Source organism: Dendrobates tinctorius, unplaced genomic scaffold, assembly GCF_039654945.1.
Source record: "Dendrobates tinctorius isolate UK_male_01 unplaced genomic scaffold, ASM3965494v1 ptg000070l, whole genome shotgun sequence".
Taxonomy (NCBI): Eukaryota; Metazoa; Chordata; class Amphibia; order Anura; family Dendrobatidae; genus Dendrobates; species Dendrobates tinctorius.
The window spans coordinates 30,290,683-30,310,000 of record NW_027361738.1 but is presented as its reverse complement, the minus strand read 5'-3'; the positions used below and the strand labels follow the sequence as shown (position 1 = coordinate 30,310,000).

At 42.9% G+C, this 19,318-nt stretch overlaps 1 protein-coding gene across 2 annotated transcripts in view; it reads left to right on the top strand.

Annotated features, from left to right (window-relative positions):
* Positions 1–19,318, top strand: part of ACVR2B (activin A receptor type 2B) — a 177,597-nt gene that overhangs the window by 153,526 nt on the left and 4,753 nt on the right. For both annotated transcript variants that reach the window (XM_073581540.1, XM_073581541.1), the window contains 3 exons: positions 8,087–8,230; positions 9,366–9,514; positions 18,535–18,649. In XM_073581540.1, the coding sequence (XP_073437641.1) occupies positions 8,087–8,230; positions 9,366–9,514; positions 18,535–18,649 (408 nt within the window). The remainder of the gene's footprint in view (positions 1–8,086; positions 8,231–9,365; positions 9,515–18,534; positions 18,650–19,318) is intronic.

The window sequence follows — 19,318 nt, the reverse complement described above, 5'->3', positions numbered from 1 at the left end:
AAAGTTTTGAATAAATGAACAACTGTGTGTAACCAGCTGTGGGTGTGTCTGTGCATACTCTGACACTGTCCAATCAGTGCTGTTAGTGGAGGGACTCGCCTCTTTGAAGGGGAATTACCGTTTTTGTGTGCCCCCCCCCACAAGTTAGGAGGAAAAACAAAGGAGGAAGGAAGAATGCAGAATTCTGAGGAAAGATGTTCTAAAGTTATTTTATAGAGAATGCAAGAGCCTTATAAAATAAACATGTCAGAAAATATTTGGGTCTGCATGGAATATTTTCATCTAAATGTAGGCAAGCATCAATTAGCTTGCTATATAGTAATTCTTTTTATGTTTTCGGCAGAAAATCTGTCTGTGCAGCCACTATTGTGGCCACAACTTGTGGCACCAGAGTACATAGTGTGGGGCAAATATGTGTTTGGACTCTGATCAATCCTATGACATACATACAGGTATGCATATATGTACATAGGTATATGTATGCTTGTATAGATAGACGCACGCACACACGCGTACATACGCTTACTATAGAACTATACAGAAGATGCTTCTTGTTGAAGATAGTAGTAGTACACTGTGTCAGATCTATTCTAACCTATGGATACATTACATATGTTTCCCTGTGTATACTGGATTTGTACCTTTGTTGTGATATGAAGATGCCCTCTGGACAGGATTAGACGCCCTTAAGCATCCCCCTTACACTCATACCTACCCGTTACCCCACCTCTCCCCCATAACCCTCCCCCAAACACTTCCCCACCTTACCCTCCCCCTCATACCCTCCCCCTATACCCACCCCTTACCCTCTCCCTATACCCACCCCTTACCCTCTCCCTATACCCACCCCTTACCCTCTCCCTATACCCACCCCTTACCCTCTCCCTATACCCACCCCTTACCCTCTCCCTATACCCACCCCTTACCCTCCCTCCTCTTACCCACCCATTACCCTCCCCCCTCTTACCATTCACCACCCCCATACCCACCCCTTACCCTTCACCCACCCCTTACCCTTCACCACCCCCATACCCATCCCAAAACCTTTCACCACCCCCATTCCCACCCCACAATTTTTACCCCCTACCTTTCCCCCTTACCCTTCCTTCCTACATAAAGCAAGCAGAATTTTTATTGTGTATAAAGTAGATTCTGCTATAAACCTACAATGATTTACTGCAGATTTATAATTACACATAAACAATATAAATTACAGCATGTCTTCACCTACTAAGCAGGGTCTTGCATTTAGGTGGAATTTTCCTTTAAGGGAACACATGTAATACAGGCTGAGAGTGGGGTCGAGCTCCATGGTAATAATATGTCCGGTGATTTACAGTTCCTGCCAGCTGTTTATAGAGGTAAATTGCACATACGTTTCTTCTCAGTCACACCAGGGAGAGACGGCAGAGCTGCTTTATGTCAGGCCTAACATAGTTCAGGACTCGTCTGGTGATTTGTTTCCATCTGACTCCCGCTCCCAGTTCTCTCTGATTCCTTGTGTTTCTCATATACACAATGGCACTCCACTGATACCTTGGCTGTGTTCACACCGGACAGTATAGTTAGCGTGGTCCTTTGTTCTACACTGGCTGATAATTGGGATTGAGTGATCCTATGCGCACAGAACTATGGTGTTCAAAGATCAAAGTTTGTGATCATTGTATTGATGGAAGTGTGTATGGACGACGCACATACCCTTAAAGGGACTTTTGTCAGCAGATTTTTGCTATGTTATCTAAGGACAGCATGAGTTAGGGGCTAAAACACTGAATTTAGTGGTGTCACTTATCAGGCTGTGTGCTGTTCTTTACTTACAATGAAGGTTTTATTCTCAAGTAGTCTGACTCCACCTACTCTTCTGTTGAGCGGCTCACTATCTATAGACAATACTCAGAAATCTGTGGTGTGGGTGGGATTAGCTCTGGTATATGCTACATCTAAAAACTGTCACAACTGGTGCACACAGTAAACTAAGTAACACATCGCTGGATTTGGGGTCTCTTTGCGTAAATCATGCTGCTGTCAGATGAGTTAGCAAAAAACCTGGTGACAGATTACCTTTAAGTTGGCCTTTTAGTCGCCCAATCCTTCTTTTTCAAAGAGTTGGAAGACCCCCTTACACAATAGGTCATTCCAAAATCTGCAGGTTTGGCCTACTTCCATTTAATGTGTAGGGGCCTTTTATCTTGAGGATCTGGAAGCACAATGTGATGAAAAAGTGGCCTTCATATTTCAATGAGGCCCGTGTAAAGCTTTATTTTTCCTTTAATGGAGAGCTGCAGGGGAATTAATATGTTAGTAAATCTTTATCTAGCTTACTAATATTCTTCTCTTACCAAAGCTCTCAGGTGTCCCGGTGCTATACTTCCTGCTGGTGCTTGGCGCAAGAGATTAGTTTCCTGTGTTGACATGTCATCAGTGCTGTACCTGAAAGCTTCTGAACTGGCTCATTTCAGTATCTAACCCACCCAACTTCTTTCACAAAGAAGGGGGCTGGCTTAGCTATTAAAATCATTCAGGTCAGCCAGACCCCCTGATGACACGCTGGCACAGGAAACCCTCCTTCTGTATCTAGCTCAAACCTTAGGTGGAGCTGCCGTGACCGAGAATCAATACTCAAACCAGGACATGAGTAGAACGTTAGTAATGCGAGGGTTTTAGTAATTTATATATAATTATATTTCAGATAGAACACAGCAAATCTGTTGTTTTTGCAAGTGAACAGCTCCTTTAAACAATTGCTTGTCCAGTTTCCACATAATTGTTGGTTTTAGGAGATTTTTGTGAGTGATGACCGTTGTAAAGTGCGGCAGCATATGTAGATATTGTAGAAATAAAGGGGTACACTATTTATTGATAAAAGGGTATTCCCATCTCCAAGACTGTCCCATTATGTAGAAGTTGTAATATTACCAAATACCTCCAATTATTAAAGGTAGTATAGTTCTTTTGCTTAGCTTTGTCACTTACCCCATGTGCAGGGCATTGCGGTAGCTTAGGTATCCATGGATACAATCATCCATAGTGACTGTTGTAAATATGGATATGTAAGCTACTGCAATGCCCTGCACATGGGGTAAGCAACATAGCTAATCACAAGAACTACACTACATTAATAATTGGAGTTATTATTATTAAACCTACTGCATATTGGGATAGGATCTTGGAGATGGGAATATGAAGGTAAGTTTCTTTAAAACGACCTGGATAACTCCCGATACCAAGCCTGCAGTCCGGCGGATTTCCATACTTTCTTTAGGACAGATGTAGTCTATGGATATCTGATGATATTCAGTGTTTTTTTTTTTTTTCTTTTTCATTAGCACATAGATTACCTTCTTATTGATTGTCAGCAATCTAGTTTCTGAAGAACACAGCCAGGGTACAATTGCAGGAAGGAGTTTGGTGTGTTCGCTGGGAAAGTAGCTTGGTAACTTCACAGCGAGAAGTCTGCTTTTCCTAATTGCTAGACGCTTACATTCTGCACTCCTGGTGATCTGAACATTAATCTGCGTGACACTGCAATCCCCAGGCCTTCCTTAATTTTATTTTCATTACCAAGCCACTGTACTTTGCGCTCCAGAGACTTTCTTTTCAACCATTGTGTGGAGAAGGCAAAAAAAAAAAGACCCAGTGGATGAAACTTGCTCTCAAGGGTCAGCCTCGGCTAAAAATCCAGAGCCCATGAACATTGTGTTCAGGATGTGAAAACGACTTATTGCTGTGGAATAAATACGGGATCGGGGGTTTCTTGGGGTATTTTTGCGACTACAGAGATTTGAAGGAATAGAAGCCTGGGAATTGCCGGATAAAGTAATTTGCAATTTTTTAATTCAAAGATCGTTTTGTGAACGGTAGAACTGATCATTTATTCAGCCCTCCAGAGATTTTTTTTTTTTTTTTCTACATTAAACTATTGCATAGAAGAATCTTTGCAGCAAATGTCCGTCTCCCAATAAAGGAGGGACAGCAGATTGTCTCCTGCTCAGATCTCTCCTGCTTATAAATGTATCTTTGATAATTAAAGGACATTTCCACCTTTTAAGGACAATTCTTTAATTCCATATCCTCTGTGTGGCACTGACTACTGCTGACTGCAGAATGAGTTAACTGAGGAGCTGTCGGTGAGCTTGGTCTTTGCACAAATATGACCACAGACCACAAGAGTGTTAGGAAGCAAAGGACCTTGTTAAAGCCAAACAGCGCAACATTTTTAGTAAAACCCAAAAACCCAACGGCAAAATTGATGATCTGCCTCAAACACATGCATATAAATAAAAAAAGAAAAACAAAAATGTCCCCCCAAAGGGGGCGGAGTCTCTTTAAGAAATAATTGCTATAGACATGAATGCTTTTACAAAAAATGTTATACCTACACTTTACTCTGCTGTGGTTTGATCAGCATGATTGTCGTGAGACCATTTGTGAGGGTGCCGACGTATTATGGAGAGGCTGGTCTAAATTTTTAAACCACTCCTACATTGCTTGGCTGTGCATTGAGATTAATATGTATGTTACACATACTAGATGGTGGCCCGATTCTAACGCATCTGGCATTCTAGAATATTTCTCTCTCTGTCCTCTCTCTCTCGACTCTCACCTTCCGACGGCCCCCGATCTCCTCTCCACACTCCCGGCATCTTCCGGACCCAGTAATGCTTAGCGCGAAGGACAGGAGATGACGTCACTCTCGTGAGAGTGACGTCATCAGCGGTCTTTCGCCCAAAGCATTACTGGGACCGGGAGATGCCGGGCACGTGGTGAGGGGAGGGAAAGAGTCCGGGGGCCGTCGGAAGGTGAGTATATCACTTTTTTATTTTAATTCTATTTTTTACAGGTTTATGGTACCCAGGGTCCAGAGGAGTCTCCTCTCCTCCGGACCCTGGGTACCATCCGCACATTGAGCGCTGCGCCGGTCATCTCCCGGCTGCTTCACCGCGCGGCAGGAGATGACCCGCAGCAACCGTTGGGAGATCAGCGGCTAGCGCCACAGATCTCCCGACAGTAGCAGTGGCGTCCGTCCCTTGAATTCCACGCCAATTCGCGGCCGGACTGCACCTGGCGCTGATTGGTTGCAGCTGGCCGGGAGCGGTCTATCAGCGACATGGGATTTCCGTTACAGACAGACAGAATTAGACAATTATATAGTAGATATATATATTAGATTATATAATATATATTTCTGGATTACTTGTGGGTTTCTGACTCGAACTTAGTAGCCTTGTATAAGTATAGGAGGTTGTTGCTTTTGGGTCAGAGACCCATGACCGGTAGCCTCCAAAACATACACAAGGCTACTAAGTTCGAGTCAGAAACCCACAACTAATCCCGAAATTGTGGTCCGTCCTCGGACCGTTAATCTGGCCTTAGTTGCATTTATTATTGCACACACAGGAGAGATGATCAATAAAGTGTTTATTGGCCATTTCAGAAATACACTGTAGCGACAAGTGATCGGCTCTGAATGAGTTCTTTATTTTTTACCTGACCTTTAGCGCCTATTAATGTCAGAGCCTGAGCTGATACAATTTTTGCAAACTACTTAAAACTGAGGATACATCAATTTTAAGGATTACACGCCTCAGTATTCGTGTGTGTGGTCAATTGTACGCAGTGGATTTATTGATGGCAAAACTGGAACAATTTTTTTTTTCCCAGCGGTTTCCGAATTAAGCCCATATATTTTTGATCTCATCTAAAGTTCTTATGGCAGATTAAAGTCAGTACGATGAGTATGATGGGATCCTAAAACATATACGGCAAGGTTAAATTTAGTCCAGATATGGGGAACATTTGGTTATTTCAGTGATGCCGTCCCTTTAATGCAAATTCAGCGCATTGTGCTGTCGGGGGGGCGCAGCTAGATAAATGGTCATTTACATGTACAGAGCCGTTTTGTATAAATGACATTATTACCCAAGAATTTGAAAGGCATTCGGGATACGCTAATTTGAAGAAAAATCATTTGCTTTTCCACGTTCATTCCCATTAGAATCTCAGCTGAGCGTCTCCTGTTCATGGCATTGTGTGCGCTAAACACTGTACAGACTAAGCCCTGGCCCGCTCTTGGCTTCTCACCAGAAGAAACACAGGAGGTGAAAGCTGGCAGTGCCCCGTATATCGGGGAGCGGAGCTTTCTCTGTACACCGCTCTGTGCCGAGGGCTCATTCACATTCCAAACATGGCAGTTCACTGTTGATTCCCTTTTGTAAAGTTCTCCAGTTCGGAGCTAAATAAAATAACCGCAATGGAAATTTGGGTAGGAATCTAATTTTCTTCACTCACTTAAAGGCTCTTCTCTGTTTCCAAAAAGGAAAAAAAAAAAGGAGACACAAGAACAATTATGGAAAAGTGTACAAACCCTATTTTTGTAGCCGGATAAAGGCTTGATTGGGTTTGTGCTCATTAAGTCAAGATTGTGTTCTATTGCTGAAAATATTTTGAAAGGTCGGCATGTAGGGAGTTGTGTGTGAAACTCGCGCTGTTTGGAGAGAAAGCGGGTATTTTTTTGCTGTCTTTTAGTGACTTTTTCTTTGCCTTTAAAATATTTTTGGACTATAAATGATGACGATTGGGCTCTGATTTACAAAACCTTTTGAAATATACTTTTTTTTTGTACTTAAATGCAGGTAATTGGGGCTGAAAATAATTTTTGCAATTGGATTTCATTAAAATATTTGCTGGCTGCAGAATGAGTTAACGGAGGATCCTCAAGTAAGCTTGTTCTTGTGGTCTGACGGCAGAATTTGTGACTTATCAGTCTTTTTTTGAGCTCCTCTCAGCGGATTTCTGACTACATCAAAGCTGACTGTGCGAGGAGACAAAGAGCTACAAAATAGTGCAAAACACAGTGCACAAAGTATAGTTTTAGCACTAAATGCTTGTAATCTGGTAAAAATAAATGTTCCCAAATGTGCAATATCTGCAATCTGATGTCTTATTCCATAAAAATCTAAATTTATTTTACATATAAATGAGTTAAGATCTATGTGCCGGACATAGATCATAATATTCATGAGAATCTGCCACCAGAGCTTATTTCAAATGAAAAGGGGCGTTACGAGTGTGAGACATGTAATGATTGAGAGTCTGTTCTCCTAATCACACACAGCTCTACAGTGAGCTCAGAGCTAACACAGGACAGCAGAAGTGAACTTTGTCTCATTACAAACATTTGCAGCAGCACTTGTCCTCTTACTGTCATTGCTGCTGCAGAGCTGTGCCAGATTATAACTAACACAGGACAGCAGAAGTGAACTTTGTCTCATTACAAACATTTGCAGCAGCACTTGTCCTCTTACTGTCATTGCTGCTGCAGAGCTGTGCCAGATTATAACTAACACAGGACAGCAGAGATGAATCTTGTCTTATTACAAACACATCAAGCACATTTTCAGCTGTACATCATTATTGGTAGACTTTAGCCTAATGTGTATTTGGGCTAGTGATAAACCAACGTGCTTGGATAAGTTGTTATAAGAGCACACTTGGGTGCTAAACAGAGTGATTTCAGCGGGCTCGAAAAATAAGTTTGAGTCCATCGCACCTGCATGTCTCTCAGCTGTTTGACAGTCACAACATATGTAGGGATTGCTTGTTTGTTAGGCAATCCCTGCATTTGTTACGGCTGGCAAACAGCGTCGAGACGTGCAGCCACGGGGACTTCAACATATTTTTTGAGCACGCCAAAGATACTCTATTAACACCCGGGCATCCTCAGGTAACACCTTATCCGAGCACGTTCATTCATCACTAATGAGGACCCATGTTAGGAGTAGGCCAGAAGACTCGTGTGAGATGTGCGAATGGTGGGAGCAGGAAACGCACCCTCTTCTTTGGCCATTTAGATTCATAACTAGGACTCAGAAACGTACCGTATTTATCACCTTCATTATCTTACAAAGAATATTTTACTAAAATGAAGAAAAAAACAACTCCAAAATGTTCTGAGTGCTCCATTCTGCAGTATTGTAATATTACATAAAACATTTGATTGTTTTAAGGACGTAGGTAAGCCGGAGCTGTGCAAATGTTTAATGTCCTTGACGTCATTGACTAAATTGTGATTCTCATGTGTACTTAGGACAAGCAGTCTTGGCAGAGCGAGAGAGAGATTTTCAACACCCCTGGAATGAAACATGAAAACCTCTTGCACTTCATTGCGGCTGAGAAGAGAGGAACAAACCTGGAGATGGAGCTGTGGCTGATCACGGCCTTCCACGAGAAGGTGGGCTCAACTTCTAGAATCCTTAGGCCTTCATGACAGTTCTGTCAAGTGGTAGTACTTATTTGGTTGCTCTCCTGTCTTTGATTACTAACGGGTCCTCTTTGACTTCCTCCACTGTGTTGGATTAGGGGATGTTCACACTCTTGCGTTTTGTTTTTTAAACCTTCCTTTTTTTGTGTGCATAAAAATACATTGCAGTACTGAGATTTTTGAAATCTAATTCACGTTTTTCTTGCTTGCTTTAATCATCAATGCCTTTTTTTGGTTTGTTTTTTTTAATCCAGAGCATGTCAATTTTTTCAGCATTTTTGTAACTTTTCTCACCCTTTCAAATGAATACATAAAAACTCAATTAAAAAATGCGCGTAATGTCGGCTTTGGTCTTCTGCATTGCTGGTGTGGTTTCAGTCACCGCTCAGTATATAGAGAGCGGTGGCTGTAACTGCGCCCCGACGCTGACTGACAGCAGCTCTGCATCGGGATCGGCTGTCAGTCAGTGCTGGAGGTGCTGCTACAGCCGCCGCTCTCCATACACTGAACAGTGACTGAAGCTGTGTCAGCGCTGCCCCTATAACTGAAAGCTGGACGGTGCCCGGGGGAATACAGTTCATTTCCTCCTGGCAGCGGGGCTCTATATCCCCGTGTTTGCGTAGGTTTCCTCCCACATTCCAAAGACATACTGATAGGGAATGTACATTGTGAGCCCCATTGGGGACAGCAAAGCTAATATGTGCAAACTGTAAACCGCTGCGGAATATGTTAGTGCAATTTAAAAATAAAGATCAAAGATCATCTATATGCGCTATTAACCTGCAGATTAACCCCACATTTGCAGGTTAATAGCGTTATTTTACATGGCAATTCCCTTTTAATAAAGAAAAAAAAAAAAGGCCGATGGAAAGACAAAAACACTGGTCTGCCAATGTGGCCTTTTGGCTGTGGGCAATGTGGCGTTTTCTTTGTTATGGATTCATGCTTATCTTTTGTTTTTGTTGTTTTTTTGGGGTAAGAGGGAGGCATTCATGTCATGGATTGTTGATCTGTTGATCAAAGACAGTTCTGTACAAAGGTGTACGCCTCCGGAATACTGTGCGTTAGCGGCACCAAAATCACATGCCGTTTGTTCGTTTTGCAGGGTTCCCTGACGGACTATCTAAAAGGAAACGTCCTGAGTTGGAATGAATTGTGCCACATAGCGGAGACTATGTCTCGAGGGTTGGCGTATTTACATGAAGATATCCCTCGATGTAAAGGGGAAGGCCACAAGCCTGCCATCGCCCACAGGTACTGACCTCACCCGAACCCCTTGTGCACGAACCACACAATCAGCGGTGATCGGGAAGGCCATACAGGACACCGACTTCCACCGCACAAACCTTTCTACTCACTTCATAGCTCATAAAATGAAATGATAACGTTACTTACTCGCATGCGCTTTAGGTTCACTTTACAGTCAACACTGCTGATTACTGTTGGATTTGCCAGCTGCTCTAATGGCCCACATGGGCAGTGCCTATGGCACGGTCTCATTTAGGAACGAGCACACCGACAATACCCCCTACTGATTGCACAGGTGTTTGCAATCAGCTCGGGACCAGAGCCAAAAACCTGCTCTGAATGGCCGTGCCTGGCGGCTGCCACTGCTCTCGTTCTGCTCCTGAACGTCTAGTGTTATACCAATGAAAAAGTGTTTCCCCACAAAAAGCAGAAGAGTTTGGATTTTGCAGAGGGTAGGACCCTATTGGGGAATATTGCTTATCTCATAAATTTCAATCATTTCATGCTTATTATCTAAAACTGCGAGCATAATCTGTTAATTACAACTTTTCGAGCAAACGGCGGTTACATAACCGTGTGTTTCACGTCAGTGTTTGGGCGATTTTCCCTCTTTGTTTGCATTAATGCTCTCAAAGTGAGTTTTTGGGAATAACTTGTGTTTTTATATAAAAAAAAAAAAAGGTCTAAATTTTCACTTTCTTTAAAACCTTAAGGCCTCATTCAGACGTCCATGTTGCATGTAGGTGTTGCATCTGGTGGTTTGTTTTTTTTCCCCCGGGTAGAACACATACCCATTAGGCCTGTTTCACACTTCAGTTTTTTTGTGTCAGTTAAAAACCGCCAAAATGGCGGAAAACGGATCCGTTGCTAACTGATGTAAACGGATGCCACCGGACCGTTTTTTTTGACTGATCCGATGAATGAAGAATTTTAAAGGAACCGCAGCCCGGGGAGAGAGAGAATTTTTTCTGTCCGCCAGAAATTATTTCAGGGTTAAATTCCCGGCTGACTTCATTCCTCCGGGCAAGCGCACTATAAAATGCGGATCCTGCAGCAAAAAAAAAGTTGCATGGTCCGTCGAGGCATGTCGGCAGACGCAAAAAAATTGACTGATCCGCAAAAAAACGGATCCAACGGATGGCCCTCCGTCAAGATCCGCCGGTAATGCAAATCTATGGGGAAAAGAACGGATCCGCCAAAAAAAATGGCGGATCCGTTTTTTTTTTCTTTTTTGCAAAACGGCGGATTTTGACTGATGGTCAAAAACGGAAGTGTGAAACAGGCCTTATAATTTAAGGTGCCATTCACATGTGGTGTTGTTTGTGGAACGTGTGCACATGCACGACCTACAAGACATGTCCATTTTTCTTCAGTATTAAGGATGAAAAGTGCCAATATAAGTCTATGATTGTAGACAGTCAGGTAGGCGGCTTCAAAGGAAGCGCGAGGCTGGCGGTGGGAGTAGATACAATGAGGATGGTCCGCTGCAGCTCTGGCTGGGTAACTCAAGAGAGGATCAGACAGGATAAGTGTAAAATAGACCGGTCATAAGGAGCGCAAGTGACGCAGTTCAGCTGGTATGAAGTCTTCATTTATTACTTTAATGGAAACTAATAAATGAAGACTTTTAATACCTGCTGAACTGCGTCACTTGCGCTCCTTATGACCGGTCTGTTTTACTTTTTAATACAAGTCTATGGGCATACAGCAAGCGGATGGCATCCATATGCCATTCATGGTTAACATTGCAAAGTATAGGTAAAGCCTTGGAATTTACTCATCCATGAAGAACACTCGTGGATGTGTGAATCAGACTTCGTAAAAAAGATATTGAGTAGAGATGAGCTGAAAGATTTGCTGGATCCTGGTCTAGTGGCCGCTTCACTGATCTGTGCCTGCTGTAGAAGAGCATATTCTACCTACCGTCTACTAGGTCGTCATCGTTGCGGCAGAACACCCACATGACTTAGTGGTGGGCCTACTAAAATGAAGTGGTGTGAGTAATGGTTGGACTGTTGGAAGTGGCTCACAGGGCTCATGTTCAGGGGCCACAGGCTACCGATGTGGCCTCTGGACCAGGGTCCTGCAACTTGTTTTGCTCCCCTATATTGCTGATCCTACACTTGCTGTGATGGCAGATGGTTGGTGGGGAGGAGGGCTTCTGTGTGATGTAAACTCTACGAAGGACACCCTCTCTCAACAAGTAGGACAATCAATGGTGGGGAGGCAATGGCAAAAGTGGAGAGTTGAGCACCTGACCCTACTAGTTTAGGAGGGATATTTGGTGGTCTGGACCAGCATCATCAGGTGGGTGTCATATATTTTTGGTTGCCCCCTCTTGCTGTAGAGGATTTGTTTTTACTGTAATGCTTATTACCCCAAGATTTGAAATTCCAGCAATGAACACAAATCTTGAAGGGGTCGGTCCCAACTTTGCAATCCGTGGAGAGGTAATAACTTGCGAAGTTCAGCTTTCTCCATCAGTCCCATAGACCCATAAATGTTTAGCAAAATCTCGAAGGGGCGGACATTGCTCCATTTTAAAGGGGCTCTTCTTGGGATTGATGATCTTGCAAAGTTAGAACAACACCTTATTTTTTTTTTTTTTACAATGTACTTAAGGTACAAAACGTGGAAGTAAGCTTCACTTTATGGATTTGGGGACCAAAAGTTATAAAGCGCTATGTGTAGGCCATAATAAATACCATATAATATAGAGTAGAAGTAACTTTCTGTGAATAGCTAGCCTTTGTATGATTTATTGGTAAAATGCTGGTGGTGAGGGAGGGTTGTGAGGATTTTCTCTCTAGAAGCCTAATATTTGTTCTAGTTTCTTTTCTTGGGGAATGTTGATGGTAGAACATACCCGTGTATAAGGCTTATTAGACTCCATAAATTGTACATTCTTCCAGCAGTCTCCCAGTTACCAGCCTGAATTTAAATGTTGCTTTTTCTTTTATTTCGAACCCCTAACATTAATTTCCTGGGCTTTATGTTGTCCCCTGTTAATGACCAAATGCTCCAAACTATTAGCCTGTTATTCATTACCACAGACCTGAGACGTTAATCATTTTAATTTTTTTTTTTTTTTTGCCTTCAAAATACGTTCTTCCACCATGTTGAAAAAAATAAATAAAAAGAAAATGTGTTTCTCATTTACACATGCCATCTGTCAGGAGTTCTTTAAAGAGACAGCTTGGACAACTCGCAGCAGGGAGAGTTGCCGGTTCACACCGCTGCCTACCCATTATCCAAAATATAAATGTCCGGACGGCTCCTCTGTAATGGCTTTTCCAGTGCAGATGGAGTCAGTCTCAAGCTGGGGAAATGGATTTGCTCTGACTAATGTGTTCCCTGCCAAATAGTTATGTGACGAATGAGGCGCTGCATCCATTCCAAGACTTTCTATGGGATCATTAGGATGACCGGAGATGCCCACTTAGATGGACCTCCAAAGTGTAGCTTTATCTTTGTGTCTGGCGGTTTGTCTCGGCATCGTCTCTTGATGTGGCATCTAATATTCGGATAGTAGTGAGAAACAAGGGGAAAAAATAGAACCAAACCTGATTTTTCTTTTTTTTTTGGGGGGGGGAGTATATATTATTGACAGGCTGCATATAATCCTTCCAAATTGCTACAAGCCAGGGTTTTGGTAAACTAAAAGTGATGCTCCTGACCATCAACCGCGTCGGGAAATGCAACAGGGCCCCATTCATTATTGTGTATGTTTATGGACCAGCCGAGATCTGGAGTTTGTGCACCCGACGTACGGGTTTCCCAGAGGTTGGATATTTCCCCCCACTCACATAGCAATATAAGTTATCCTGGAAGCTACCAATTTAAGAAGAATGCTGGCCCCCAAACTATTACCCCGGAAGAATGGGTTTATCTAATATTTTTGCAAGAGATGCTACTTTTTATGTTTACACCCCCCCCCCTCCCCAAATCTATGGCAAGGCTATTTCATAAGGGTGTTCGGATTTGGTCCCGTTTTGGATATCTTGCATTAGGCCTACATTTCACTCTTTCTCAAAGCATAAATGGGCCATTCTGTAAGGAAAGCTTCACCTTACAGCCTTTTTTATGGACAATATATAAATGGTCAATCTGTGGTATAATGTGAGATTTTGGGTCATTCTGATATTGTAGAGGACATATTAGCGCTTCTGCTCTTTTCTACGAGAGCTTCAGTACCATCTGACCGCCTCCAGATCCTTGTATGCTCTGACATAATCTTTCAGGGGACTGTCAGGAGTCCCCCGTAGACATGATATGGTTCACCTATCCCATCAGTATCTCATGTGTATGGTGGCCTTCAATGAATAATCTTTATTTTGGTGTTACCAAATAAAATGCAACGATTGTGACAATATTAGGACCAACCAATAGAGATGCCCCTAAGTATCGTGAGATAAACCAAAAGAAAGATGACGCTACAAAATATCTCCCAGGTATATCAGCTTTATTAAATATAAAATATAACAGATTTTGTTTAAAAAAAAAAAGTAGCTGAATGGAGGGCTAGCAACAAACCTCCAAATACGATAATTAGTATTGCCACATTTCTATTGCATTACATTGGCTAGTGGGTAACATATATACCAAATAGAGTATAAAATGCAGACTTGCCCAGTACTGATGTGTAGCACTGGGCCCCAACACGCGTTTCGCACCGCTTCCTTGTGCGCTCTGACGAAGCTGGGTGAAACACGCATTGTGGGGCAGGGCTACACACTAGGGAATATATTGCAATTCATATGTGGCCATACCAATTATATACTGTTTATAGCCTTGGGAGATTTGTTGGCACTCCATTGAGTGTATATATATATATATATATATATATATATATCTCATAAAGTTGATATATTTGTGAGATATTTTGTAGCACCATCTTTCTGTTGGTTTAACTATTCTGACAGACATGAACTGCAACAGGGAATAGGCAGCTACATCCACTGATTACATGTCTGGCTATAACGCCCTCAGACTTAATCTATGGACAATGCTCGTGTTACCTCTTAGTTTGATTTTTTTTTTTTTTTTTTTTTTACAATAACTTGGCTATTGCTGACTCTGAAACAGGTCCACTAAAGAGGGAAAAAAAAAATTCACTTTACTACAACCTGAGGTTATGCTCTGTCATGTGTCTTAGCCGGCTGTGATAATTTATGAGTCCAGATGCTCCCGCTTGGAGTTTTGCTGCTTTAGCTTTTTACGGACTGTATTTCTCCATGTATCATGACAGGAGTGACACCTACAGGTCAGACGGGGGATAGCCCAAATACAGGAGGCTATAGCAATGAAATACTGTCTGTGCACAGAGGACTTCACTGCACATTTTACGTTTACCATGCGAGGCCTCGTCTGATGCCATTGAAGATACTGGTACCCATTAAAGATGTTGCATATCGATTTGCAATACCTGGTCCAGCGGCCTAGTCAGTATTCTGTGGCTGCCAGACATCAGCCCTGTAAACCAAGACTTGCCTGGCTGCATCCACGGGTTCTCTTGTAATTAGTCGATCTGGCATGATGTCACACGTGCATTACACTGCAACGATGACGTCACATGAGGTTGGCTAATGATAAGAGGAGCTAAGGATGCCGTAAGACAAGTGGTGGATCTCAGGGCTCTCTTCCAGCGACCACGGACTACTATTGTGACTACTGGATCGTGTCTTGTGAACTGGTTTGCACCAACTCTAGTACCTGTAGCTGGTCCCAGGAGACGGCAGAAGCGCTGTGGGAATATTCTGTTGAGAACCTCCCCGACAGCCCCACTGCTACCTGCATTGACCCATAGGGTGCTAGTTTCTTGCTGCTAATCTTCCCAATTACCTGAAATTCTTTGACTTGTTGGCGCCTTAACACGGTACTCTTCTGTAGTAATTAAAGGGGTTATCCTGCATTCTGGGGTGGCTCAGTGGTTAGCATTGCAGCGCTGAGTTCCTGGGTTCAAATCCCACCAAGGATAACATCTGCTAGGAGTTTATATGTTCTCCCCGTGTTTGCGTGTGTTTCCTGCGGGTTCTCAGGTTTCCTCCCACATTCCAAAGACATAGGCAATTTTTACAATGTGCGCTAGGAGTAGATTTATATTGGCCACTAAATGGCTACCAGTTGGCTATAAACAAGCCAAATGGCGGTTTAATAGCCTGATTAGGCAGGCTATGCACAAGCTTAAAAATAATTTCAACCAGTGAACGAGCATTGTGCTCCTTCCCAAACATTGTCTGTTCCCAAATATTAGGCCAGAATATCCTGCACTGTAGAGAGCACTCTCCCGCAGTCATCTCACTATTATCAGGCAGGATTACAATGAAAGGTAACACCTAAATGTATAGATAAGATAGGTTCTATCATTCTTAATAAGTTATGGTCACAGCTCACCTCCTCCCCCTCTCTGTACAATGATCTCTGCACAGGTCACAGAGCAATGGCTACGGACATATTCCATAGAAGGCAGTAAACCTCTCCAGGCTACAGGTTCCCATTGTCCATGTGGCTCCTCTAAAGCTTAAACATATCTAAATCCAGTTCACATCTTGGGCAAGATGGCTGCTGCCAAAAGCATGGCCAAAAAAAAGCAGATTATATAGATTTTTTAGCAATAAATAATACAGCTGATACTTAGGGTACCGTTACACTTAGCGATGCACCTGCGATCCCGACAACGATATGGATCGCTGGTGCATCGTTAAGTGGTCGCTAGTGAGCTGCCACACAGGCAGATCTCACCAGCGACATCGCAGGGGTCGGCGGTCGCTACTTACCTGTCAGACGCGGCGATCTTGACATCCGCCCGCCCGCGTCCGCTCGTCGGCGCCACAGGAAGCTGACGACGAGAAATGATCCAGGACGTTCTCGCGTGATCAGCGATAACCAGCGGGGGAGCCGGTCGGAGGTAAGTATCAGACATAGTGATATCGCTATAACGTCACAAAATCGATAACGTTACAGCGATATTGCTAGCGATATCGCAGTGTGTAACGGGGGCTTTATTCTGCTCTGACCGATGTACCTAAATGCGTTTGTGGCAGGTTTCAGTCTGGCGCGGTGACATTCCTACAAACTGTATTTACTTGTTTAATTATCACATTTAGCCCTATCTTGCTCTTATCAGATCTGTCACTACAGGGACTTGCTGTCAGAATTAAATGCAAAGCATGGAAGTCGCCGCCATCTGCTCATCCAGTAATTAAATTAAAGCCATATGTACCATAGATATCTTTAAACAACGCATGACTGGTATTTTCTAAGCAAATCACAAGTCTAATGCCCGGCTTACATGTCGCAATTGTGTTTGTTAAATGACCCCCAATCTGCTACATACAGGAATAAGAAAAGAAATGGATAAACACATGAAATGTCTTTAACTAGTTAATCACTATAGCACATACAATGTGTTATACTGATAAAACTCTGATAAAAACCTATCCTAAAATATTTATAGAACTAGTGTCTGTGAGAATGTGCAATAGAAAGCTCTGTCACCCCCTTAATGTGGAGGTAGATGTGCTCCCAGTGCATATTCTCATCTAATGTTGGAGATACCAGGGTACTGAGGGTAATAAGACTCTGCTCACACTGCTGTCCACCCTGTGTATATGATTTAATACTGGAGATACCAGGATGCTGAGATAAGAGGCTGCTCACACTGCTGTCCACACTGTGTATATGATTTAATACTGGAGATACCAGAATGCTGAGATAAGAGGCTGCTCACACTGCTGTCCACCCTGTGTATATAAATTTCAAAAACTGACCGTCATCCAAACATAGACTAGGTGTGAACAGGTGCTTACCTAGAGTCACCAACTCGTATATATTCAAAGAAAGAAGGCAGCACTCTGTAGCGCCATAGCTTGCAAACATGAAAGTTGAACTGCATAACTGCATTAGAAATATGAAAAATTGAGAATGCTTAGCGCATCAATTGGCCAATTCATGTGTATCTAGAAGCCACGTTAAGGTGATTCTTGATTTCCAGGACCTAACACTGCCAAACCTCTGTTAGACTAAAGTCTTTATGTGTATGGGAGCCTGTGAATCCTCTCTTGGACTGAAATCTCTATCTTTGTGGAGGGGTAGGGTCCTGCTGTGATTAAAAACGCCTGAGGCTAAAAGACTGAGTGCTCAGAAGGCTAATGAATACAAATTTTAAAAAACTGACCGTTCACCCTGTGTATATGACCTAATACTGGAGATACCAGGGTGCTGAGGGTAAGAAGAGGCTGCCCACACTGCTGTACACCCTGTGTATATGACCTAATACTGGAGATACCAGGGTGCTGACGGTAAGAAGAGGCTGCTCACACTGCTGTCCACCCTGTGTATATGACCTAATACTGGAGATACCAGGGTGCTGACGGTAAGAAGAGACTGCTCACACTGCTGTCCACTTTGTCTATCTGATCTATTACTGGACATAGCCGGAGTGCTGAGGTAAGAAGAGGCTGCTCACACTGTTGTCCACCCTGTGTATATGATCTAATACTGGCATTACTAGGAGTGCTGAGGTAAGAGGCTGTTCACACTGCTGTCCACAATGTCTGTCACCATGCTGAGCTGCTGCTGTGACCTGGAGACAGCTTGACAGTTCGTGGTTTAGATTTAATTCCAGATAACACAAGGGAGCTTCGTATTGTACATGCTCACAGGCGATGGTCCTATGGATGTTCTGGGACAGGTTTGTGTCGGTGTAACAAGTTAGCGGCTGTTTTAATTTTTTTTTTAGTAATTACCTATTACAAAAAAAGCTTAATTTGCTATTTAAAGGTATTCGGGAATTAAAGCTCGTTCCTACCTCTTGTGCAGTCCTCTATTGCAGACGGACTTCATCTCTGTGGCCGGCATCCTCAGGCCGGTGCCTCTACCGCTACCTGGGCCTTGTGATGTTGCATCGCATTCCACCCTGGTGATTGCACTTCAGAATACCAATATATGATGCTTTCATTACTTCTATTGAGTAGGATAAATCTTTTTCTGTATGTTTTATTTTATTTTTTTTTTTCTTTATATAGGGATTTTAAAAGTAAAAACGTTTTGCTGAAAAACGACTTGACAGCAGTTTTGGCAGATTTTGGATTAGCTGTGCGGTTTGAACCCGGAAAACCTCCTGGAGATACTCACGGACAGGTAATGCTATTTTTTTTTCTTTTAGGTTTATACATTTGGAATAGCTTTTTCTGTCAACCATTAGTAGATTTCCATATTCAAAATGAATCACTCCATTTAGATTGTTTGCTCAGCTGACGTCTATCCCTCTCCACCCCTGATAGACATTTGGTCACTTGGCTTTGCTGAGGAATGCCTGTGTTCTTAGTGAGGGAAAGGAACAGCATCCCATCCTAAAATGTTATGGGACCGTTATGATTATTCAAATGCATTTCCTGGGCTGGGTAAGTTCTGGGGCAGCGTTGGGCAGTGCTGTGGATACGGAGCTGAGCAGATAAGATATAGTTTTGTGGGAAAAGGTTTGGTATCACCTCAGTTTTCATCCTTTAAACCTTTACTCTTTCTTGGATTTTGGGTCCAGTGGGCGGTCCTATTAGTGACTGACAGCTATCTCTGTATGTGCTCTTATAGAAAAGAAGCTGTCAGTCACCGATAGGACAGCCCACTGGACCCAGAATTCAAGAAAGCAAAGGTTTAAATGATGAAAACACAGGTTATACTGAATCTTTTCCAACAAAGCCATATATTAATCTTCTCTGCTCCCCTTGCTCTATACCAGGGGTGGGGAACATTATCATTTGGTGCGGCCCGCAGCCGCTTTCCCCGTTTTTGGTCGCAGGATTTTTAATT